Here is a 25165-nt window from a genome sequence, read left to right as displayed (position 1 = left end):
GAGGGGGGGACAGGCTCTGCTTACTGCTCCCTGGGATAGGACAAGCAGCAGTGGATGGAAGCTGCAGCACAGGAGGTTGCAGCTCAGCACAAGGGGGAACTTCTTGCCTGGAAGGGTCCCAGAGCCCTGGCACAGGCTGCCCAGGGAGGTTGTGGAGTCTCCTTCTGTGGAGCCTTTCCAGGCCTGTCTGGCTGTGTTCCTGTGTGCCCTGGGCTAGATTGGATGGTCCTGCTCTGGCAGAGGGTTGGACTGGATGATCAATTTGGGTCCCTTCCAACCCCTGACATCTGCTGCCAGGCAAGCAGCACCAGGACAAGGGGACAGAGCCTCAAGCTGTGCCAGGGGAGGTTCAGGCTGGATGTTAGGAGGAAGCTGTTGGCAGAGAGTGATTGGCATTGGAATGGGCTGCCCAGGGAGGTGTTTAAGAGGAGGCTGGTTGGGGCACTTAGTGCCATGGGTTGGTTTATTAGAAGGGTTAGGTGATGAGTTGGAGTTGATGATCTCAGAGGTCTCTTCCAGCCTGCTTGATTCTGAGAGCAGGACCTCTTCTGCCAGCGCATTTCTTGTGCCTCCTGAGGGTGGCTGAGTTGCTGTTGTGGTTTTGTGTGTAAGGTAGCAGAGCTGCTGAACAGTCTGAGTGTCTGCAGGCAGGCTGCTGAGCCTCAGGATGAGTCTGGAGGCTGAAGCTCCAAGGCAGATGGAAGACTGTGGTGTGATCTGCAAGCTGGGCTTGACCTTCAGTGAAAGGGGGAGATGTCTTGTGTGGGGTAACACTTGCACCAAGTGGATTCTTCTCTGCCTCTAAAGCTCTGTGCTGAACTTGTGGAACTTGCAGCTAATTCTATTTGATTCTCTCCTTCTCCCAAACTTTCCTTCCTCTGCTCCTCCAGTCCCATCCACCCAACAGGCTCCTTGGATCCAGCGGTGTTGGCATCAGGACGGCAGGTTCCTCCTCAGGGAGCACCAGCAAGGATTGCTGCCTGGCCATCAGTTAAGGCTGCCCTGTGCTGCTCCTGGTTTGTCTCAAGTTTCCCTTCACCCTTTGTGTCTTGTGGGACCTGTGGCTGCCATGCCAAAGTCATCCCCTTCTAACCTCAGATGGAAAACCTATTGCTGAACACAACACAGAGCCAGAGCTAATCCCTCAGTTTGTCCTGCAGGAAGGGGAGGACTTGGGAAGAGGTAGTTCAATATTGGATGGGAAGCAGGAAAAGCAGGATGAAAAGCTTGGGGCTAGAGCAGCTGCACTTAAGGGAGGGTAACTTGAAGTGGAATGGGGAAAGGCAGCTTGTTCCACTTGGTTTAGTCCAGCCAGACTGGTAGGGAGCTAAACCACCTTGCTAACAGCCCCCAGAAACCTGCTGTGACTCAACTCCTCCATCAGCAGACTATTGAAGTGCAGCTGAATGTCCTTCCTTCTCAGCCTGCTTTTACTGGGAACTTGGGTGGGGAAAAAAATAGCTGCCTAGAAGTGGTGCATGTGATGGAGAAGTGCTGATGAGGGGGGAGCTGAAGCAGTGGGCAGTGCTGCTTACCCTGCTTGCCTGCAGTGGGCTTCAGCAGCAGCAACCAAAAGGCCACAGCCACCCCAAAGTGGTGGGATTGGAGCTCTGCAGCTTGCCTTGGAAACCTCTTGGGTGAGGAGAGAGCTGAGCCTTACGTAAGAGGAGCTTGCCTGGGGGGTGTGGATGTGCCTGGTGTGCTCACTGCAGGTCTCAGCTGCAGTCCCAGTGTTCTGCAGTGCCTTCAGGAGTGCTCCCTGGGGGAATGATGAAGGTAGTGCCCAGTGGGGTGGGGGCAGGTTTTCTTCTCCTCTGCTCTGCCCTAGTGAGGTCACATCTGGAGTGTTGTGTCAAGCTGTGAGCTCCCCAGTTGAAGAGGGGCAGGAGACTGCTGGATAGAGTCCAGAGGAAGCTCTAAAGATGCTGAGGGGTCTGAAGCAGCTCTGTGAGGAGTAAAGGGTGAGAGCCTGGGGAAGAACAGCCCCAGAGGGGATCTGAGCAATCCTCTGCAAGACCTGAAGGGTGGAGGGGAAGAGGATGGGGCTGGACTCTTCTCACTGGTGCCCAGGGACAGGACAAGATGGGATGGGCTGCCTAGGGAGGTGGTGGGGTCACCATCTCTGGAGGTGTTTAAGCCTGGCTAGTGCCATGGTCTGGTTGATTGGCCAGGGCTGGGTGCTAGGTTGGACTGGCTGAGCTCAGAGGTCTCTTCCAACCTGTTTGATTCTGACTCAATTCTAAGAAGCACAAACTGGAACCCAGGAGGTGCCTCTTGAACAGCAGGAGAAAATGCTTTGGTGTGAGGCTGCTGGAGGCCTGGAGCAGGCTGCCCAGAGAGGTGGTGGAGTCTCCTCTGCAGAACTTCCAACCCACCCTGGCCACTCTGCTCCAGGGCAAGCTGCTGTGAGTACCCCTGCTGGAGCAGGGGGAGTTGGGCTGGAAGATCTCCAGAGGTCCCTTCCAGCTCTACCATGCTGGGATTTGGTGCTGCATTTTCTCTTCAGCTTTGGAACTGTTCTGCTCTTCAGAAGCCAGGCGTGGAAGGAGCAGTCCTGTGTGTGAAGCTGTGTTAGCAGTGAGTGTTAAGTGGCTTGGTGAGCCTGACCTTAACCCTTAGTGAAAGGATAAAGCTGCCAGGGTGTAAGGCTGGCAGGGAAGAGAGGGCACAGCTCTGTCTAGCTGTGAGCCTGAGCCTACCTACACCTCCTTGTACTTAGTTGCAGCTTCCTATTCAAAGTGAGTAAAGAAACAGCAGCTTGAGGGGAGGAGGAGGAGGTTACTCTGGAACTGTTTTGTGCTTGCTTGGTGGTGGGGAGGAAGAAATTAGCTCCACAGAGCTCTGAGTCACACAGAGGGATGCAGGTCTGCCAGGAATAGATAACAAAGGTAATGCTGCAAGCAGAGGATGTCTCTGCAACCCCTGCCAGCTTTAGCAGTGGTGGGCTTCTGCCCCAGCTGTGCTGAGCCACCTGGGACGTGGAGAGCTTGTGGGGAATGTGGCAGAGGACACAGAGCTGCTGGAGAGAGTCCAGAGGAGGGTCACAAGGATGAGCCAAGGGCTGGAGCAACTCTGCTATGAGGACAGGCTGAGGGTGTTCAGCCTGGAGAGAAGACGACTCCAGGGAGACTTCAGAGCTGCCTTCCAGTGCCTGAAGTGATCCTGCAGGAAGGCTGCAGAGAGGCTTTTTGTGGGGGTGTCTGAAACAGAGCAAGGAGGAATGGGCTGAGGCAGAGGAGGGTTAGATTGGAGCTCAGGAAGAAGCTCTTCAGTGTGAGGGTGGCAAGAGTCTGGCACAGACTGCCCAGAGAGGCTGTGGATGCCTCCTGCCTGGAGATGTTCAAGGCCAGGCTGGATGAGACCTTGATCAGCTGAGCCTAGTTGAGAGGTGTCCCTGCCCATGGCAGGGAGGTTGGAGATGATCTCTGAGATCTCTTCCAGCCTGAGCCATTCTGTGACTCAAACCCACTCTGATTGTCAGAGCACAGAATGGCTTAGTTTGGAAGGGACCTCAGAGGTCACCTACTGCAGCCTCCCTGCCATGGGCAAGGACTCAACCAGCTGCAACTTAAAGGGTGAAGTAAAAGTTGGTTCCTATAGTAACTGCTGGAGGGCTCACATAAGGCATCAGCTGTGCCCAGGACTGGTGTGCCAGCCTCTTTAGAACATGCCTCTGCACTCTAAAGGTAATTGATCCTTCAAACATGCAAATAGGTTACCAAAAACCCCAGCTAGAGAATCAAGAATAGCTTTTAGCTCTCCTTCAGCTTGATCCAGAACAGTGCTGATGACTTCTCGTGTCCCAGGAAATGTAGGACAAGAGTTTGGAGCTTTTAAGAGAGAATCTATCCTAGAGCAAAGCTTCCCCTGCCTGGGGGGGTTGGGATTTACCTGTGCTGAGGAGTGAGCCTTCAGTGCCTCCTTAAACTGCTTAGCTCTGCTTATAGCATCAGAGAATGGGTTAGGTTGGAAGGGACCTCAAAGCTCAGCCAGTTCCAACCCCCTGCTAGAGGCAGGGACACCTCCCACTTGCTCAAGGCCTCATCTAACCTGGTCCTGAACACCTCCAGGGAGGTTGTGGAGCACAGAAGCACCCAATGTGATCTCTGATCACATTGGGTGCTTCTGTGCTCCACAGCCTCCCTGGGCAAGCTGTGCCAGTGTCTCACCACCCTCAACCTGTGCCAGTGTCTCAGCACCCTCACTGCAAACAACTTCCTCACATCCAGTTTCAGTCTCCCCTCTGCCACTTCAAACCCATTCCTCCTCCTCCTCCTCCTCCTCCTCCTCTCATTACCAGACCTTGTCAATAGTCCCTCCCCAGCCCTCCTGGAGTCCCCTTCAGATCCTGCAAGGCCACTCCAAGGTCTCCTCCAAGCCTTCTCTTCTCCAGGCTGCACAGCCCCAACTCTCTCAGCCTGTGCTCAGAGCAGAGCTGCTGCAGCCCTCTCAGCATCTTGGTGGCCTCCTCTGGACTGGCTCCAACACTTCCATGTCCTGCTTTGTGTTATGGTCAACCCTGCCAATGCTCACTGGCATGGGGGTTACTGTGGGGAGTGAAAAGGTGGGGAAGAAAAAAAGGGGGAAGGGAAAAGGCAGGGTGTGGAAAAAAGAGGAGGTGATGGGAGCCAGCAGGGTAAGAGAGGGGGTTCTGCCCCTTTGCTCTGCTCTGCTCAGACCTCACCTCAAGTGCTGCATCCAGTTCTGGTGTCCCCAGGACAAGAAGGACACAGAGCTGCTGGAGTGAGTCCAGGGGAGGCCATAAAGGGATGGAGCAGCTCTGCTATGAGCACAGGCTGAGGGAGCTGAGGATGTTCAGCCTGGAGAGGAGAAGACTCCAGGGGGACCTCAGAGCTGCCTGCCAGTGCCTGAAGGGATCCTGCAGGAAGCCTGCAGAGAGACTTTTCATCAGGGTGTCTAGAGGCAGGCCAAGGGGGAATGGTTTGAAGCTGAGACAGAGCAGGGTTAGAGTGGAGCTGAGGAAGAAGTTCTTCGGTACAAGGGTGGTGAGACTCTGACACAGGCTGCCCAGGGAGGCTGTGACTGCCTCCTGCCTGGGGAGTGTTCAAGGCCAGGCTGGATGAGACCTTGGGCAACCTGTTCTAGTGGGAGATGTCCCTGCCTATGGCAGGGGGTTGGAGCTGGCTGATCCTTGAGGTCCTTTCCAACCGAACCCATTCCAGAAGCTTTGGCTCTGGATGAGACCTTGAGCGGCTGAGCCTAGCTGAGAGGTGTCTCTGCCCGTGGGGTTGGAGTAGATGATCTCTGAGGTCCCTTCCATCCTGAGCCATTCTAGGGTTTGCCTGTTGGGGATGTGGTGCCTTGAACCCAGCAGTGCCAGGCTCTGGCTCGGGTGTGCTGCTGGCCACAGCCTGCTGAGCACAGGATACCCGTGGGCGATGGCAGCCGCCTGAGTGCTCTACCTTCAGGCTGCGTAGGTATCAGCCATGTGAAGCAGTCCTCCTGCCTGGATTCCTGTTGCAGCATCTGCCTGGCATCTTCCCTTGCACAATTAATTGACTCGAGTCATAAGCATCCCTTGGAGACAGCAGGAAGGACCCCACCCTGCTGCTCACAGCAGCTTCTCATTTCCTCCACCTCCTTCCATCTGCGGCTGCATCATCGCAGCGCTTCTGGGAAGGACAAGATAGTCCCAGTGAGGAGATGTGTGCTGGAGGCTGCTTCTGCAGGCTTCCCACGGCTTTGCTTACATCAAACACTGCTGGGCAGCTGCTTTCAAGGCCACTGGGCACTCAGATATTGCACAGCTCTGAGAAGCTGGAGAAGAGAAGGCTCCAGGGACACCTTAGAGCAGCTTCCCACAGTACCCAAGGAAGCTGGGGAGGGATTTTCTACAAGGGGTAGGAGAAGGGCAGCAAGGCTGGGGAGGGGCCTGGAGCACAGCCCTGTGAGGAGAGGCTGAGGGAGCTGGGGGGGTGCAGCCTGCAGCAGAGGAGGCTCAGGGCAGAGCTCATTGCTGCCTGCAGCTGCCTGCAGGGAGGCTGTAGCCAGGTGGGGTTGGGCTCTGCTGCCAGGCAGCCAGGGACAGAAGAAAGGGACACAGCCTGAAGCTGTGCCAGGGCAGGTTGAGGCTGGATGTTGTTAGGAAGTTGTTGTCAGAGAGAGTGATTGGCACTGGAATGGGCTGCCCAGGGAGGTGGTGGAGTGGCTGTGCCTGGAGGTGTTGAAGCCAATCCTGGCTGGGGCACTTAGTGCCATGGTCTGGTTGGTTGGGCAGGGCTGGGTGCTAGGCTGGACTGGCTGAGCTTGGAGCTCTCTTCCAGCCTGCTTGATTCTATGATGAGAGGCAATGGTTTTGAGCTGGAAGAGAGGAGATTGAGCCTGGAGATTAGGAAGAGATTGTTTAAAGTGAGTGTGGGGAGGCACTGGCACAGGTTGTGGATGCTCCCTCCCTGGAGGTGCTCAGGACCAGGTTGGATGAGGCCTTGAGCAAGCTGTTTAAGTGGGAGGTGTCCTTGCCTATGGCATGGGTTGGAGCTGACTGATCTTTGAGGTCCTTTCCAACCTAACCCATTCTATAAGCTCTGCCTCTTCCCTCATTTGGCTCCCCAAAAAGCAAAGCTTTTCAGCTGCCACTCGCTGAGGCATTTCCAAGAGCTGCTGGAAGCTTGGAGGAGAGGATGTGACTGTCCTCTTGGCAGGGATTATCCACTTCCAAGGAGAAATTCCCACATCCACTTCCTCCCCACACACACACTGGGCAGTGCTGAGGGGCTGCCTGCAACCCAGCCCACCCCCAGCAGCCTTCAGTGGGATCCAGGGGACCTTGCAGCCACATCTCCCCTCTTGCAGCTGCAGCTCTGGCAGGCAGGGAGCTGGCAGCTCAGATGGTTGTTTGCACTAAGAATATTTCATCAGGCTTTCAGTGGTGATCTGCTCTCCTTCCTGCCTCTGAAAGCAGCTATTTTTATGTTCTTTCCTCTTTTTTTTTTCCCCCTCTTCTCCCTCCTCCCTCTTCCCTTCCCCTCCCTACTCCTGACCCTCCCCCTCAAAAGAGCAGAGGCTTCTGCAGCCAACTCCTGCTTTATTTTCAAATGCCTTCTGCAGGGTTTATTGCTGAGGGGAAGTTGCAGCAGCAAACTTGAGCCAAAACATCTCCAAGCTGTGAGGAGTGAATCCCTTTGGAATTCCTTGGTTCAAAACACTTCCAAGTCTGGTGCTGAGCTGTGTCCCCTCAGCACCGCAGCTGCACGGCTTTGGAGCACCTCTGGGGGTGGAGGATTCAAGCACCAACCTGGGCAGCCTGTTCCAGTCTTTGGGAACCCTTTCAGTCCAGAAGCTGCTCCTAGCAATCAACCTCAACCCCTGAGGCTGCTTTTGGCAAGTGGCTAAACCCTGGTGTGAAGCAACCAAGGCTGTGCTGGGAGCCTGGAGGCAATTGGGAGCCTTTACAGCAAGGGCAGATGATTGATGCAGACCTTGTGGGCATTGATGATGCCAACTTAGCTGCTAACTCGAGCTGGTATGACCAGCTTGGTATGTGGGGTTTGTTTTGACAGGTTCGATGTAAAGCAGGCTGGAAAAGTGTCTCATGGAAGCAGTGACTGGGCAGATGAGTTTCTTGCACAGAGCTTTCTGGTCTCTGCTGGATGCTGGAGCATCCTGGCTTAGGAATACATCCAAAGAGCCAGGGCAGCTTTCTCAGATGGAAACTGGCCAAGCAGTGGATGCTTTTAAGCTCCTGACCTTCCTGCAACCCCTGCCAGGCTAGGAATGCATCCCAGGATGGGTTGGTCCAAGCTTAATATGTCAGAACTGAGAGTTTAGCTGGGCTCTGAAATGTGTGCTGATTCTGTGTCCAGTTCTGGTGTCTGTCCTCAGCACAAGGAGGACACAGAGTTCTGTGTGGCCAGAGGAGGCCACAAAGGTGAGCCATGGGCTTGAGGCTGTGTCCTCTTGTTCTGGTGCTGGCCACCTGAGAGAAGAGAGCAACCTCCTCCTGGCCACAACCTCCCCTCAGGTAGTTGCAGACAGCAATGAGGTCTGCCCTGAGCCTCCTCTTCTCCAGGCTAACCAATCCCAGCTCCCTCAGCCTCTCCTCGTAGGGCTGTGCTCAAGGCCTCTCCCCAGCCTCGTTGCCCTTCTCTGGACACGCTCAAGCATCTCAATGTCCCTCCTAAACTGGGGGGCCCAGAACTGAACACAGCACTCAAGGTGAGGTCTAACCAGTGCAGAGTACAGGGGCAGAATGACCTCCCTGCTCCTGCTGGCCACACCATTCCTGATGCAGGCCAGGATGCCACTGGCTCTCTTGGCCACCTGGGCACACTGCTGGCTCATGTTCAGGTGGGTATCAATCAGCACCCCCAGATCCCTCTCTGTCTGGCTGCTCTCAGCCACTCCAACCCCAGCCTGTATCACTGCATGGGGTTGCTGTGGCCAAAGTGCAGCACCCTGCACTTGGAGCTATTGAATGCCATCCCATTGGCCTCTGCCCATCTGTGCAGGTGGTCAAGGTCCTGCTGCAGAGCCCTTCTGCCCTCCAACCCAGCCACATCTGCCCCCAGCTTGGTGTCATCTGCACACTTGCTGATGACTGACTCCATGCCCTCATCCAGATCATCTCTGAAGATGTTAAAGAGGATGGGGCCCAGCACTGGTCCCTGAGGGACACCACCAGTGACAGCTGCCAGCTGGATGTGGCACCATTCACCACCACTCTACTCCTCCCCAGGCAGGATGGGTGATGGAGGCAGTGGCACTGAGTCTCCTGGGTGGCATCCCAGTGGCTTTGTGCTGGTCCATGTGACAAAGCAGTGAGCTGCTTAGGGCAGCCCTGCTGTAGTATCTGGCTGCCTGCTAATCCTTTTAGCCCTCTAGAGGCTAAATATATCTGGAGGTTAAATCTAACCTTGACTCTGCTGCTTAATCCTGCTGGCACTCTCACGTTGGAGCTCTCAGGGTCTGTCTGGGAGGGAGTGCCACAAATAAACCAAATTGGGCTGGGGGGGATCAGGCTTCCTGGCTTCACCTTGGGTGCCACAGGCTTAGCACTCAGCTAAAGCCTTTTATTCCCATGCCTTGCATGCTGCCTGGCATCTTTAGGTGCTGTTTAAAGGGTGAGTCCCTGCTCTGATGCATTCGGTCCTGAATCCTGGCCTGGCATTTGGGACACAGCTCTGCTGCTCCAAAGCAGATGGGGATGAGAGTCTGAATTTGGCTGAAAGGCTCCAACACAAAAACATCAAGGACAAAACAACCTCAGGCAGTGCTATAGGCTGGGGACAGAGTGGCTGAGAGCAGCCAGGCAGAGAGGGACCTGGGGGTGCTGGGAGAGAGGAGCTGCAGAGGAGGCAGCAGTGCCCAGGTGGGCAGCAGAGCCAATGGCATCCTGGGCTGGCTCAGGAGCAGTGTGGGCAGCAGGACAAGGGAGGTTCTTCTGCCCCTGTGCTCAGCACTGCTCAGGCCACCCCTGCAGTGCTGTGTCCAGTTCTGGGCTCCTGAATTGCAGAGAGATGTTGAGGTGCTGGAAGGTGTTTGGAGCAGGGCAGCAAGGCTGGGGAGGGGCCTGGAGCACAGCCCTGAGAGGAGAGGCTGAGGGAGCTGGGGGGGTGCAGCCTGCAGCAGAGGAGGCTCAGGGCAGAGCTCATTGCTGCCTGCAGCTGCCTGCAGGGAGGCTGTAGCCAGGTGGGGTTGGGCTCTGCTGCCAGGCAGCCAGGGACAGAAGAAGGGGACACAGGACAGAAGAGGCTCCACAAAGACCCACAAGGGCAGGAGAAGCCAGGAGAGGCTCCCTGAAGACCTACTTATACCCATACCAGCAGTTGGCTGGGCTGCAGCTAAGTCAAAGCTTCCACACTTTCAGCCCTGGAAGAGCCTCTGAGCCCCTGATTGCTTTTAGCACTCCCAAATCCCTCAGGCTAGCCTAAACCTTGCCAGCAGATAGGGATGAAACTGTTAACATGCCTCTAGGAGAGGCAGATCAAGTGCTGCTTTTTTAGGGCTTGGAAATGACACTTCCCCCACCTCTTCCCCTCTCCTCCCTCAGGCTCCTTAGCTCTGAGGTTTGCTGCTTGCACTCTGGCAAGAGGAGGCAGAACAACTCCATCTGCACCAGTGCCTGCAAGAAGGGGCAGCCCAGTGCAGTGCCAGCTCTGCCAGGGCCTTGGTTCAGGGCATGGCTTTGCTGTGGTCCTTGGGCTCCAGTGATGGCCCAAGCCATGGTGGAAGCTGTCTGGTGGAGCTGGGTGAGTGGCTGGCAGCTGCAGGGTGAAAACCTGCAGGTCTGGCACCACACAGGACTACTTCTGAGGCTGAGCTGCCTGCAGAAGGATGCTCATTGAGCCAGTAATGGCCAAGAAGGCCACTGGCATCTTGGGGTGGGTTAGAAGGGCTGTGGTGAGTAGGTCAGAGAGGTTGGCTTGTCCCTCTGCTCTGGTGAGGCTACATCTGGAAGGCTGTGTCCAGTTTTGGGCTCCTCAGGTCAAGAAGAACCTCAGGGGACTGCTTGAAAGAGTCCAGCCCAGAGCCCCACAGCTGCTGCAGGCAGTGGAGCATCTCCTGTGAGGCCAGGCTGAGGGAGCTGGGAGCAGAGGAGCCTGAGGGCTGCCCTCAGTGCTGTGATAAAGATGTGCAGGGCAGGAGCCAGGCTCTGCTCAGGGGTGTCCAAGGACAGCACAAGGGGCACTGGGGGCAAGCTGGAGCAGAGGAGGTGCCATGGGAACAGGAGGGAAAACTTTGTCCCTGTGAGGGTGCAGAGCCCTGGAGCAGGCTGCACAGAGAGGTTGTGGAGCCTCCTTCCCTGGAGTCATTCCAAACCCTCCTGGATGCCTTCCTGGGTGCTCTGCTCTGGCAGGGGGAGTTGGATTTGGATGATCTTTGGAGGTCCCTTCCAGCCCCTAACCCTCTGTGGCTCAGAAGGACTCAGGCTGTCGATGGGCAGCAGATGCTGGCTGCAAGTGGGGACAGTTCTCTGGACCTCTGCTGACCCCAGGACCATGCCCTGCTGGGTTTCTTGTTTGCAGGGAGTCAACCCAAGCTTCTTAATGTCTCCCTTGTGGTTTTCTTCTACCTCCTTGGCATGATCTCCTCTCCCTCCTCCACCTTGGAGCTCTCCTGCCTGTCTGAGTGCCGCATGCAAACCATCAGCCCGGTGCTGGAGCTGGAGAACCTCTGGAGTGAACTGTGAAGCAGTCCTGGAGGCAGGATCCCAGCCTGGGATCTGCTCCTGGCTCTCTGTGGTGGCCAAAGTCCTAGGTTTGGCCTGTGCTGTCTGGATCCTTGACTCAGCTGTGGCTTCCTGAGGGGCTAAGAGAAGATTGGGCGCAGGGCAAACACCTGAGTGCCTTCTGCTGCCTTGCTTAGAGCAGCAGTGGATGTTCTGGAGCTGAGCCCACTGCACAAAGGTCATCAGAGGAAGATTCTCACAACTCCCCCCCCTAGCAGGAGGAAGAAAGATTCTCCCCCCCCCCCACCCCGCAGAGGGAGGAAGATTCTCCCCCACCACCACCCCCAGCAGGAGGGAGGAAGATTCACCACCACCCCCAGCAGGAGGGAGGAAGAGTCTCCCCCCCAGCAGGAGGGAATAAGATTCTCTCCCCCTCATCCCCCCCAAGCAGGAGGGAGGAAGATTCTCTGCCCCCCCCAACCAGCAGGAGGGAGGAAGATTCTCCCCCCCCCCCTCCCCCCCGCAGAGGGAGGAAGATTCTCCCCCCCCACCACCCCCAGCAAGAGGGAGGAAGATTCTCCCCCCCCAACTCCCAGCAGGAGGGAGGAAGATTCTCCCCCCCCCACCAGCAGGAGGGGGGAAGATTCTTCCCCCCTCACCCCCAGCAGGAGGGAGGAAGATTCTACCCCCCCCCCCCCGCCCCAAGCAGGAGGGAGGAAGATTCTCCTCCCACCCCCCCCAAGCAGGAGGGAGGAAGATTCTACCCCCCCCAAGCAGGAGGGAGGAAGATTCTCCTCCCACCCCCACCAAGCAGGAGGAAGGAAGCTTCTCCCCCCAGCAGCAGCACAGGCTTGTGCTGAGCTGCTTGCTGCATCAGTTGCAGCAGGATGAACTCAGGGTTCTGAAGTGCCTGGGGGGGTTCAGATGTGTTTCCTTCCCCCTCCTCCTCAGCTTGGCAGTTCGTTTTGGGGCAGAGCTCTCAGAAAACCACGGAAGAGGGAGACAACAAAACCTGCTTGGGAGCCACAAACCTGTTCAGCATCCAGCTGGGGGTCTGCCTGGTTGCCATTTCTAACCTGGCTGGAAATGTCAGCACCTCAGGCCCAGTTCACTTGGTGGTTTCCCAGGGGCTGCAGGGGTGGGGGTGTGATGGTGTCAGACTCTTGTGCCTCTTTGCAGGGCCCCGCTGGGCATCCTGGAACATTGGGGTCTTCATCTGCATCCGTTGTGCTGGCATCCACAGGAACCTGGGGGTCCACATCTCCAGGGTCAAATCTGTCAACCTTGACCAGTGGACACAAGAACAGATCCAGGTAAGGAGTGGGACATGAGCAGTGCTGGTGCTTTAGAGAGGTTTCAGCAGCTTGGAAGCAGACAGAGGCTAAACAAGCCACGGAGGTGGGGAGTGAAGCAAGGAGGAAACAGCAGAGTGGCTTAGGTGGGGAGTGGAGGGGACCTCGTTGCAGGCTCAGCAAACCTCAGGGGGGGTCTGTTTGCTGGTGTGGTGCAGCTGCCAAAGGCTGCTCTGGGCTGGAGCTGCTGCCCACCTCTTTGACAGGCTCAGAGGATGGTAGGGGTTGGAAGGGACCCAGAGACTCCTAACATCCAGCCTGAACCTCCCCTGGCACAGCTTGAGGCTCTGTCCCCTTGTCCTGGTGCTGCTTGCCTGGCAGCAGATGTTAGGGGTTGGAAAGGACCCAAAGAGACCATCCAGTCCAACCCCCTGCCAGAGCAGGACCATCCAATCTAGCTCAGGGCACACAGGAACGCATCCAGACAGGCCTGGAAAGGCTCCACACAAGGAGACTCCACAGCCTCTCTGGGCAGCCTGTGCCAGGGCTCTGGGACCCTTCCAGGCAAGAAGTTCCCCCTTGTGCTGAGCTGCAACCTCCTGTGCTGCAGCTTCCATCCATTGCTGCTCCCAACATTGTTGGGGCTGTGCAGGCTGGAGCAGAGGAGGCTCCCAGGGGACCTTCTTGTGGCCTTCCAGGATCTGAAGTGGGCTACAAAAAAGCTGGGGAGGGACTTCTTATGCTGTCAGGGGGTGCCAGGACCAGGGTGGATGGAGCAAAGCTGAAGGTGGGGAGAGTGAGGCTGGAGGTGAGGAGGAAGTTGTTGAGCAGGAGAGTGGTGAGAGGCTGGAATGGGTTGCCCAGGGAGGTGGTTGAGGCCCCATGGCTGGAGGTGTTTGAGGCCAGGCTGGCTGAGGCTGTGTGCAGCCTGCTCTAGGGTAGGGTGTCCCTGGGCATGGCAGGGGGGTTGGCACTGGCTGCTCCTTGGGGTCCCTTCCCACCCTGACTGATTCTATGATTGTCCTTGTCCTGTCCCAGGGAGCAGTGAGCAGAGCCTGTCCCCCCCCTCACCCCCAGCCCTCAGATAGTTCTAAACATTGATTCAGTTCCCTCTCAGACTTCTCCAGACTAAGCAGCCCCAGGGCCCTCAGCCTCTCCTCACCAGGCAGTGCTCCAATCCCTTCATCCTCCTCCTAGCCCTTCCTTGGACTCTCTCCAGCAGATCCCTGTCCCTCTTCAACCTTTTGCTGAGGTTTCCAGCGTGACTTCAGGCCAGCAATGTGCTGCTTGTCCCTGAAGAAACTCTGTGCAGTGCTGTTGAGGCTTGGCATGGTTGGGAGTCAGCAGCTGCATCAGGAGTTGCCAGCTGGCAGGGCTCACACTCCCAGCCCTGAGAGTGGCTTTTCAGGTGCAGAGAAGACTTCAGAGGTCTTGTGGTGAGCCTCTTGGTTAGCCTGGCCTGCTAGGATGTGGCAGAGCTCTGATGGCTGTGGGACAAGCAGTTGAAGCCTTCTTTCTTTGACTTGCAGTGCATGCAGGAGATGGGCAATGGCAAAGCAAATCGTCTGTATGAAGCCTACCTGCCAGAGAACTTCAGGAGACCTCAGACAGATCAGCATCCTTTTTTCCTCTGCTGCTGGAGCCTTTTCATCCTGTTGCTTTGGAGCTGCACTCTTTGCTTTTAGGTTTCACTGGGTGTGCTGGGAGGAGCAGGTCTTAGCTGGGCACCTTCTGGAGGGGTTGCTTCAGCCATCAGCTGGTGGCTAAGGGAGTGAAGCAGAAGAGCTGAGCTCTGAGGGTGGAGAGCTGCAGCACCACTGGTGCAGAGAAGGGCTGAGCATTTCAGGCTCTCACTGGAGGCAGCTAAAAGGGTTGAACAGGTCTGGAGAACTAAGCTGTAGCTCTGGCCTGGCACAGATGCTGAGTGCAACAAGGGGAGAGTGAGTACAGAGTCCTTAGCACAAGGACAGGGACCTGTAGGAGCTGGGCCAGAGGAGGCCACAGCAGGGATGGGAGGGATGGGACAGCTCTGCTGTGAGGCCAGGCTGAGAGAGTTGAGGTTGTTCAGCCTGGAGAAGAGAAGGCTCCAGGGAGACCTTCTGGTGGCCTTTCAGTGCTTAAAGGGCTGAGGAGAAAGCTGGGGACAGACTTTTGAGCAGAGTCTGTTGGGACAGGACAAGGGGAGGATGATTTGAAACCAGAAGAAGGAGGTTTAGGCTGGAGAGAAGGGAGAAGTTATTTTACACTGAGAGTGCTGAGAGCCTGGCTCAGGTTGCTCAGAGAGGTGGGAGCTGCCTCCTTGCTGGAACCATTCCAGGTCAGGTTGTTTGGGACTCTGAGCAACCTGCTCTAGTTGGGAATGGCCCTGCTGGGTGCAGGGGGGTTGGGCTAGAGGAGCTTTAAAGGTCCCTTTCCAACCTAAAGCATGACATGACTCTTCTGGTGTCATCTTAAAGCCAGGACCACCTCTCCACCTCCATTTTCAGCTCAAGCTGAGGTGGTTTTGTGCTCAGAGAATCAATTTCTCTGACCTCTGTGATTGCACAGAGTTAGGGAATGGCTCAGCTTGGAAGGGACCTCAGAGATCATCTCCTCCAGCTAACCTCCCCACCATGGGCAGGGACACTTCTCAACTTGGCTTGGCTGCTCAAGGCCTCATCCAACCTGGCCTCCTTCAGGCAGGAGGCAGCCACAGCCTCCCTGGGCAGCCTGTGCCAGACTCTCACCACCCTCACACTGAAGAACTTCTCCCTCAGCTCCACTCTACCCCTGCTCTGCCTCAGCTTCATTCCCCTTTGACCTGTCTGGAGGCACCCTCAGGAAAATTCCCTCTGCAGCCTTCCTGTAGGATCCCTTCAGGCACTGTCAGGCAGCTCTAAGATCCCTCTGGATTCTTCCCCTCCCCAGGCTGATCTCCCTCAGCCTCTACTCATAGCAGAGCTGCTCCAACCCTTGGCTCATCTCTGCACTACCAACATTTGTTGCTCTTAAGTGATGACTGAACTAAACACACAGCAGCAGAGAAAACACTCTAGGAATTCAAACCCTGCTTCAGTGCACCTTTTATAGCATCCTCATGCTTAAAATAAGCCAGAGGCCTAAAAACAAAGCCCAGAGAGAAGCTAAAGGAGTTGGAGCCAAGGCTCAAATTATTTTAAGCAAGTCCCTGCTGGAGATGCTCTTTAAGCAGGCATTGATTTGGTTACAGCCTGTACCTTGTACCCACCTGGCAGTTGAGAACTGTGTCAGGCTGCTGGGGCTTGATTCATTTGTCTTTAACAAGCTGCTTGCAGAGCTGTGGAGAGCTTCATTCGGGACAAGTATGAGAAGAAGAAGTACATGGACAGGAGCATTGACATCTCTGCCTTCAGGGTGAGTGGCTCAGCTGAGTGCCTGCCCAGACCCAAGGCTGCCTCACTTCTGAGTCAGCAGGGACTGGGGGAACACAACCAGTTCAAATCTGTCCTGGGATAGTGACTAAGCTCTGCTCTGAGGCTGGTTTGCAGTCACTCATCCTCTAAAAGGAATTGAAATGGGAGGGAGGAGCTTTTGAAGGCCATTTCCTTAACTCCCAGCTTCAAATCCAATCCAGAAGCTCTTCAGCTCTGCCTTTGAGGCTTAGAAACACAGAAGTGGTTCAGCTGGAAAAGGAGTCTGAGGCTGGGAGTCAGGGGTGGGCTCTGGGGAGTCAGGGGTGGGAGTCTGGGGTGGGCTCTGGGAGTCTGAGCATCAACCCAACCCCACACAGCCACTAAACCATGTCCCCCAAGTGCCATGGCCACAGCTTTCTTGGACACCTCTGGGGATGCAGCCAGAGCCAGCTCAGCATGGCCATGGGGCAGTGGGAAGCAAGATGGACAAGAGCAGCCAGCAGGAACTGTCCTCAGGGTCTGCTGCTCAGGGTCCTTTGGGGCCAAACTCTACAATCAGGAAGGTTGGAGAAGTCCTCTGAGATCATCCAGTCCAAGCACCAGCCCAGCACCCCCATGGCCACCTACAAATGTCCCCCAAGGCCACAGCTTTCTTGAGCCCCTCCAGGGCTGCACAGCTCTGTGTGAACTCTCTTGCTGTGAGCTTTGACTTTGCTGTTTTGGTCTTGACAGAAAGAAAAAGATGACAAATGGAAGAGGAGCAACGAGGCAGTGTCAGAGAGGAAACTGGAACCTATCATCTTTGAGAAGGTGAAAATGGTAAGAGCAAAAGGCCAGGCTGGATGAGGCTTTGAGCAACCTCTTCTAGTGGGAGGTGTCCCTGCCTATGGTAGGGAGTTGGAACTGGCTAAGCTTTGAGCTCCCTTCCAACCTAACCCATTCTGTGACCATGGCTCAACTGGGAGGGCTTCTCTCAAGAAGAGCACAGGAATGAGCCTCCAAGTCCCTCTTGGTGAGGGATCTGTTGGTGCTGGACACCCCCAGGGTGTGGAGGGCACAGGCATGAGCCTCCAAGTCCCTCCTGGATGAGAGGTCCATTGATGCTGGACACCCCCAGGGTGTGGAGCACACAGGAATGAGCCTCCAAGTCCCTCTTGGTGAGGGATCCATTGGTGCTGGACACCCCCAGGGTGTGGAGGGCACAGGAATGAGCCTCCAAGTCCCTCCTGGGTGAGAGATCCATTTGAGCTGCAGACCCCCAGGACCTGGAGGGCACAGGGAGGTCTGAAGTGCCCAGGAATGAGCCAGCAAGTCCCTCTTGGAGGAAGAATCCTGGAGCAACCTGCTGAGGGGAGCAGAAAAGCAGAGCTGGTCAGAAAGTTTCCTACCAGCTGAGGCAGAAGTTTTGGTCCCTGTGATTTTCTTATTGCCATGAAACTTTGTGCAGCCAAATCACACTCCTAGGATGGCCTGAGCTGGAAGGGCCCTGCAAGGTCAGGCAGTTCCAATGCCCTTGCCATGGGCAGGGACAGCTCCTGCCAGAGCTGCTTGCTCCAGATGTGGCAGTTGGAGCACAACAAACGTCAGGGGATGATTGTTAGGGTGGAGGCCAGGCTCATGTGTCACTGCCTCTGCCTGCCAGAGAAGAGAAGGCTCCAGGGAGACCTTAGAGCAGCCCTGAAGGGGCTACTGGAGAGCTGGGGAGGGACTTTGGCCAAGGGCTGGGAGTGATGGGATGAGAGGGAATGGATTAGAGCTGGGAGATTGAGAGTGAAGATGAGGAACACTGGCACTGGTCGAGGGTGCTGAGACCCTGGCACAGGTTGCCCAGGGAAGTTGGGGAGCACAGAAGCACCCAATGTGATCTTTGATGCTCCCTCCCTGGAGGTGTTCAAGGTGGATGAGGTCTTGAGCAACCTGGGCTGGTAGGAGAAGTCTCTGCCCATGGCAGGGAGGGGTTGGAACTGGCTGAGCTTTAAGATCCCTTAAAACCCAACCCCTTTTACGATGCTCTGTGAAGATGAAGGTCTGAATCCTTCCCCACAGAGCTGGAGCTGTGCTGGAACAAACTTTCTGTCCGGAGACACTTTCAGCCACTTTTCTTTCTTTCCTTCCTTCCTTCTTTCTTTCTTTCTTTCTCTTCCTTCCTTCCTTCCTTCCTTCCTTCCTTCCTTCCTTCCTTCCTTCCTTCCTTCCTTCCTTCCTTCCTTCCTTCCTTCCTTCCTTCCTTCCTTCCTCTCTTCCTTCCTCCCTTCCTTCCTCCCTTCCTTCCTCCCTTCCTCCCTTCCTCCCTTCCTTCCTTCCTTCCTTCCTTCCTTCCTTCCTTCCTTCCTTCCTTCCTTCCTTCCTTCCTTCCTTCCTTCCTTCCTTCCTTCCTTCCTTCTTTCCTTCCTCCTTTCCTTCCTCCTTTCCTTCCTCCTTTCCTTCCTCCTTTCCTTCCTCCCTGCCTTCCTCCCTGCCTTCCTCCCTGCCCTCCTCCCTGCCCTCCTCCCTGCCCTCCTCCCTGCCCTCCTCCCTGCCCTCCTCCCTGCCCTCCTCCCTGCCCTCCTCCCTGCCCTCCTCCCTGCCTTCCTCCCTGCCTTCCTTTCTGCCTTTCTTCCATTCTTTCTTCCTTTTTTCCTTTTTCTTCCTTCCTTTTTTCCTTTCTTTCTGACTTTCTTCCATTCTTTCTTCCTTTCCTTCTTCCTTTCTTTCTTCCTTTCACATTGGGTGCTTCTGTGCTCCCCAACCTCCCTGGAGGTGTTCAGGACCAGGCTGGATGAGACCTTGAGCAACCTGTTGCAGTGGGAGGTGTCCCTGCCTATGGCAGGGGGGGTTGGAACTGGCTGAGCTTTGAGCTCCCTTCCAAGCTAACCCATTCTATGGCCATGGCTCAGCTGGGAGGGCTTCTCTCAAGCAGAGAGAGGATTCAGCTGGATATGGAAGCATTTTTGTCTGCCTGCTGTCATGGCAGTGGCTGTGTTGAGTCACACTGCTGGTGGTAACTTGTTTGCTCCAGCAGACACTAAGCAGATCTCTTCTTGCCTTGCAGTGCAGAGCAGATTGGAATCCAGCTGTTCCCTTCTTAGCCTCCCAGCCTGAGAGGTTGCTTTCTTCCTTGCCTAGAGCCTGCTGGAGTTTGACAGAGGGTCCTAAGCCTTCCAGTATCTGAAGGGGACCTACAGGAGGGCTGGGAAGGGACTATTGACAAGATCTTGGTGTGATAGGATGAGGAGGGATGGGTTGAAAGTGGCAGAGAGGAGGTGGAAGCTGGGTGCTAGGAAGGAGTTGTTTGCAGTGAGGGTGGGGAGACACTGGCACAGGTTGAGGGTGGGGAGACACTGGGACAGGCTGCCCAGGGAGGCTGTGGAGCACAGAAGCACCCAATGTGATCTTTGATCACATTGGGTGCTTCTGTGCTTCACAACCTCCCTGGAGGTGTTCAGGACCAGATTGGATGAGACCTTGAGTGGTTCTAGTGGGAGGTGTCCCTGCCTGTGGAACTGGCTGAGCTTTGAGGTCCCTTCCAAGCTAAACCATTCCATGAAATGGGACAATAAAACTCTGGAGTTGTTTGGGTTTTGGAAGCACTTCTGTGCACTGGAGAGAGCAAAGCAGGATTTGAAGGGTTAATCTAGGCTGGAAACTGTCTCAGAGGCTACCCAAAAGCTGAACCAAGGCTCCTGTTGCAGTGATGAGGAGCAAATGGTTTGGGTTGGACACCAGGAGGAAGTTCTGCACAGTGAGAGTGGAGAGACACTGGCACAGGTTGCCCAGGGATGTAGTGAGGGTCCCATCCCTGCAAACATTCCAGATCAGCCTCCATGTGGCCCTGAGCAGCCTGCTGAAGCTGGAGGTGTCCCTGCTGCCTGCAGGGAGGTTGACCAAGATGCTCTTTGAGGCTCCCTTCCAGCCTGATGCAATCTGTGACTCTGTTCTCTTTCAGCCTCAAAAGAAAGAAGAAACACAGCAGTCTAGGAAAGGTTCTCCTAAATCTGAGCCAGTCATGGACTTGCTAGGACTTGGTAAGAGCCTTTCCACTTGGTAACCTCACCCTAAACTCCATCTCTGAGAGCTTATTCCTCATTCTCCTAACTCTGAGTCAGTCATGGACTTGGTTAGAGCCTTTCCACTTGGCACCCTCAGCCTAAACTCCATCTCTGAGAGCTTATTCCTCATTCTCCTAACTCTGAGTCAGTCATGGACTTGGTTAGAGCCTTTCCACTTGGCACCCTCAGCCTAAACTCCATCTCTGAGAGCTTATTCCTCATTCTCCTAACTCTGAGTCAGTCATGGACTTGGTTAGAGCCTTTCCACTTGGCACCCTCAGCCTAAACTCCATCTCTGAGAGCTTATTCCTCATTCTCCTAACTCTGAGTCAGTCATGGACTTGGTTAGAGCCTTTCCACTTGGCACCCTCAGCCTAAACTCCATCTCTGAGAGCTTATTCCTCATTCTCCTAACTCTGAGTCAGTCATGGACTTGGTTAGAGCCTTTCCACTTGGCACCCTCAGCCTAAACTCCATCTCTGAGAGCTTATTCCTCATTCTCCTAACTCTGAGTCAGTCATGGACTTGGTTAGAGCCTTTCCCCTTGGCACCCTCAGCCTAAACTCCATCTCTGAGAGGTTATTCCTCATTCTCCTAACTCTGAGTCAGTCATGGACTTGGTAGGACTTGGTTAGAGCCTTTCCACTTGGCACCCTCAGCCTAACCCCCATCTCTGAGAGGTTATTCCTCATTTTCCACGTCAGGTGCCCCAGCAGCTGAGGGCAACTCCAAAACGTTTTGCTGTCAGTGCTCCAATGTAGCTCAAGCTCAGCACAAAGAGGATTTTTGTCCTCAGGTTTCCTATCTGCTGGTGCCTGTAGCATGGCAGGAGCAGCTCTGCTGGTCTCCAGCCCCAGCATGGCTCCTGGCTGTGCAGGTTAGTAGGACAGACACAGCCCAGTGCAGCTTCCTTGGTCCTCTGAGCCAGTTCCTTCCTGGCACCAGAAGGCTGAGGGAAGCGCTGGCAGTGATGTGTTGGCTGAAGGAGGCTCCAGGTCAGGTCACTGGGTTGAGTGGCATATGTGTGAAGCACAGAGCTGGCACAGAGGCTGCCCATCAGCCTGAGGCCATCTGTGTGAGCATCCTGCACTGCTTTTGTCTCTCCCAGATGCTCCTGTGCTGACCACCATTACCAACGGCAGGCCCAGCAGCTTGGAGAAGGATCTGGATCTTTTTGCATCTGTGGGCTCAAACTCTGACTCCAGGAAGGTAAGCAGGGAACCTGAGTGCTTGTCCAAGCCTGGTTTGGTGCTTGAAGGAGATGCTGTGTGCTTGCCCCGCTGCTGGAAGCAGCTGGTGCCCTGCTGCTGTCTCTCTCTCAGGTCACTGGCTCAATGCCCACCTCTGGAAGTGCTGGGTCTGTCCCTGAAAACCTCAACCTCTTCCCTGAGCCAGGAGGCAAAGGGGAGGAAGTGGGGAAGAAGCAGCTCTCTAAAGACTCCATCCTCTCCTTGTATGGTTCCCAAACACCTCAGCTGCCTGCCCAAGGTAACAGAGCTCAGAACAGAGGTGGGGGAGCAGCAGCCCTGCTGCAGGCTGGGTTGGGGGTGCCCTGCAGGCTGACCAAGCCAAGATGAGGGCATGTGGGTTGAACCTGCAGGACCTGGGCAAGCAGCAGAGTGAGCAGCCTGGTCTGGATGTGGTGAGCAAGGGAATGCTGTGGTGGGCTCTGATTTTTGAAGTCTCTCCTGTGAGGAGAGACTGAGGGAGCTGGAGCTGGAGAGGAGAAGGCTCCCAGGTGACCTTATTGTGGCCTGTCAGTATCTTAAGGAGGTCTACAAGAAAGCTGAGGAGGGACCAGGGGGCAAGGGAACAAAGCTGGAAATGGGGAGAGTCAGCCTGGATGTTAGGAGGAAGTTCTTCAGCATGAGGGTGGTGAGAGCCTGGAAGGGGTTTCTTGAGGGGTTGGTGGAAGCCTCATCCCTGGAGGTGTTTCAGGCCAGGCTGGATGAGGCTGTGGCCAGCCTGATCTAGTGTGAGGTGTCCCTGCCCATGGCAGAGGGAGATGGAACTGGATGCCCAAGGGAGGGGACAGGCTCTGCTCACTGCTCCCTGGGATAGGACAAGCAGCAATGGATGGAAGCTGCAGCACAGGAGGTTGCAGCTCAGCACAAGGGGGAACTTCTTGCCTGGAAGGGTCCCAGAGCCCTGGCACAGGCTGCCCAGAGAGGTTGTGGAGTCTCCTTGTGTGGAGCCTCTCCAGGCCTGTCTGGATGTGTTCCTGTGTGCCCTGGGCTAGATTGGATGGTCCTGCTCTGGTAGAGGGTTGGACTGGATGATCTCCTTGGGTCCCTCCCAACCCCTGACATCCTCTGCTCCTTGTGTTCCCTTCCCACCCTGACTGATGCTGTGGTTCTCAGCTCTGCGGTTCTGCTCCCTGCCAACCTTCTTCCCTTTCTGCAGGAGCAATGTTCGTGGCCCCAGCCCAGATGGCCTACCCTGCAGCAGCATACCCTGGCTTTCCAGGAGTAGCTCCTTCCAGCAGCATGATGGGAGGCATGATGGCCCCTTCAGTGGGCATGATGGCCCAGCCTGGAGCCACAGGGATGGTGACCCCCATGGCCATACCAGCTGGGTACGTGGGTAACGTGCAGGCGGCTGTCATCGGCGTGCCCAACGGGCTGATGGCTGCCCAGCAGGCTGGCTACGTAGCTGGGATGGCAGCAGTCCCCCAACCAGTCTATGGTGTGCAACCAGCACAGCAGCTTCAGTGGAACATTGCTCAGGTGAGCTGTGCCCTCCTGCTGGCCCCACAGTAGGGCAGAGGGCAGGGGAGGCACTGGGTGGTTAAACGCAGGGCTGTTGGCAGCAGACTTCAGAGCTGCCAGGGCCTGGCTGCTGGGCTTGGGGGAGCTCTGCTGGGGCTGCTCCCTCAGTCTGCCTGCAGAGCACATCCTGCAGTCTGCCTTCAGGACAAGAAAGGTGCTGGAGTGAGGCCAGAGGAGGGCAAGGAGCTGGGGAAGGACCTGGAGAACACATCCGATGAGGAGCGACTGAGGGAGCTGGGGATGGGTAGTGAGGAAGAGGAGGCTGAGGACAGAGCTCACTGCTGTCTACAGCTACCTGAAGGGACACTGTGGAGAGGCTGCTGCTGGGCTCTGCTCACAGGGAACTGGAGCCAGAAGAAGGGGGAATGGCCTCAAGCTGAGGCTGGGGAGAATTAGATTGGACAGCAGGAAAAAGAATGGTCAGGGACTGCAATGAGCTGCCCAGGGAGGTGCTGGAGTCACCCAGCCTGGAGGTGGTTTGGATGTGGTGCTTGGGGCTATGCTTTAAGGTGAATCTTGCAGAGTAGGGTTCTAGGTTGGACTTGGTGCTCCTGAGAGGCTTTGCCAACCTGCCTGTTGCTGTGGTTCAGTGCTTGGTGGAGAACAAAGATCACCTCAGGGTGAGCTCACTGGGTGGGGACTGAGGAGCCAGTGCCTGGCGTTCACCAGAGCTCTGCACCAGAACTTGCTGAAGCCTGGGGGAGTCTGCCCTGGGGCTGCTGGGGGCTGGCTGAGCCTTGACTTCTCTCCTCTCCCCTTTGCAGATGACCCAGCAGATGGCTGGGATGAACTTCTATGGAGCCAATGGCATGCTGGGCTATGGACAGTCGATGGGTGGAGGAGGTGCCCAGGGCAGCAATCAGTCACTCAGCACTCAGCTGTGGAAATGATCCCTTGCGTCTGTGACCATTTTTGCCTTCTGTTCTGTTCTTCAAAACTGCTCCATGAGACATTCAGGGTTGGTTAATTGGTTGTTGGTTTTGCTTTGTTTTCTTTCTGGCTGGGTTGGCCTCCAGCCTTGAGCCTCTTTCCATACCTGAGACCCATCTCTGCCTTGTCGCTGTCGGACACGGTGAAACCTCAGCGGTCAAAAATGAGCTCCCCTCTATTTAGCACAGTCAATGCACACTTCTGGGGTGGGCACACACCCTCCTCTCCCTCCCCCCCTCCTCTCCACACCCTTTATTGGTTTTGGGTTGGGTTTTTTTCCTCCCCTCCTTGCACAAACCTCCACTAATGCTTCTGGGTAGCACTTCCACATCCTGCTTGGGTGTCTGGGCAGAGGTGTGGCTGAGGGATGTGGGAGGGCAGACACCACAGGCAGTATTAAAGAGAGACCTTTGCTCAATCACTTCAGCTCTAGTATTAGTGTAAGGGTCTTGCTTGGCAGAGAAGGGTGCAAAACCCCCTCCTGGTGCTGAGGAACTGGATTGTAAGCTGAGCCCAGGGGCAAGCAGAGCCTTGCTACCTCTTCCCCTTGAGTGGAGTTCTCCAGAGCTGAGACTTTGCTGTGCTTGGCTCTCCACTAACCCTCACTGGAACCAAAGTCATTTTGAAGCCCCCCTCCTCCTCCTCCTCTTTCTTCCTTCTCCCCTTTTTCTTTTCCCCCTTCCCCCTGCACTTTGTGAGCAAGCAGGACCCTCTCACAGTGCTTGGGGGAGCCCAAGCTGTTTGGAATGTGAATCTTGCACTTCAAGAGTGGCTTTTTTCCCTGCCTGATCCTTTTGGTCTTGGATGTATTTAACTTTTAACGAGCTAACTGAGAGAGGTTTAACTTATCAAAGGGCTGAGAGCCCACTGCAAGTTCTCTTACACTTTTCAAACCATTCTGACATCCTAATTTATACTTTTTTCACATATATATATATATAAGTGTATTATTTTTTTGGTTGTTGTTGTTGTTCCTGTGTGTTCCTCTTCCCAACTTAGCTTTTTCTTTTTGTTGCCATTTTAATCTAGGCTTAAAAAGTGTGGAGTGGGTTCAGGTTTCTTGGTTTGGTTGATTGGTACTTTTTTTTTGGGGGGGTAGGGGGTGGGGGGGTGTTTATTTTTGGGTTTCTTTCTCATCTTTAGTAGACCACAACTGCTTCAACTCATCAGCTCACAGCAAGAAGTCCTAACTTCTGGCACCTCCTTCCACTCTGTCTATATGTAAATTCCTCCCCCAATAAAATACTGCAGTGAAACCTCAACTGCCTTCACTTTGGCTTTTGGGGGGTGCTGTGGTTTGGGGTTTCCTCCTCCCCTCCCCTCCTCTTTTTAAGCAGTTTATCAGGCTGTGGTTGAAGAGCACTATTGTGAAGGAGTGCAAATGGTTCCCTTTGGGTGTTAGAATCAAGCAGGCTGGAAGAGACCTCCAAGCTCATCCAGTCTCATCTCCACCTTCACAGTGAAGAACTTCCTAACATCCAATCTCAGCCTGGGAGTGCAGGTGGATAACATCCACGGCACAGCAATGAGCCCTGGTGGCCAAGAAGGTCAATGGGATCCTGAGGTGTGTTAAGAGGAATGTGTCCAGCAGATCAAGGGGATCACAGGATCAAGCTGGCTGGAAGAGACCTCTGAGATCATCAAGTCC

At 55.3% G+C, this 25165-nt stretch overlaps 1 protein-coding gene across 1 annotated transcript in view; it reads left to right on the top strand.

The window, feature by feature from the left end:
* Positions 1–24779, top strand: part of SMAP2 (small ArfGAP2) — a 32435-nt gene extending 7656 nt beyond the window's left edge. The window contains exons 2-10 of the mRNA XM_064172732.1: positions 12308–12441; positions 13950–14035; positions 15714–15792; positions 16524–16610; positions 19717–19795; positions 20928–21028; positions 21142–21307; positions 22223–22545; positions 23352–24779. Of these exons, the coding sequence (XP_064028802.1) occupies positions 12308–12441; positions 13950–14035; positions 15714–15792; positions 16524–16610; positions 19717–19795; positions 20928–21028; positions 21142–21307; positions 22223–22545; positions 23352–23477 (1181 nt within the window). The 3' untranslated portion in view covers positions 23478–24779. The remainder of the gene's footprint in view (positions 1–12307; positions 12442–13949; positions 14036–15713; positions 15793–16523; positions 16611–19716; positions 19796–20927; positions 21029–21141; positions 21308–22222; positions 22546–23351) is intronic.
* Positions 24780–25165: the final 386 nt, after the last annotated feature.

Source organism: Pogoniulus pusillus, chromosome 37 (genome assembly GCF_015220805.1).
Source record: "Pogoniulus pusillus isolate bPogPus1 chromosome 37, bPogPus1.pri, whole genome shotgun sequence".
Classification (NCBI taxonomy): domain Eukaryota; kingdom Metazoa; phylum Chordata; class Aves; order Piciformes; family Lybiidae; genus Pogoniulus; species Pogoniulus pusillus.
The sequence above is the reverse complement of the archived record's forward strand: the minus strand, read 5'-3'. Positions and strand labels throughout refer to the sequence as shown.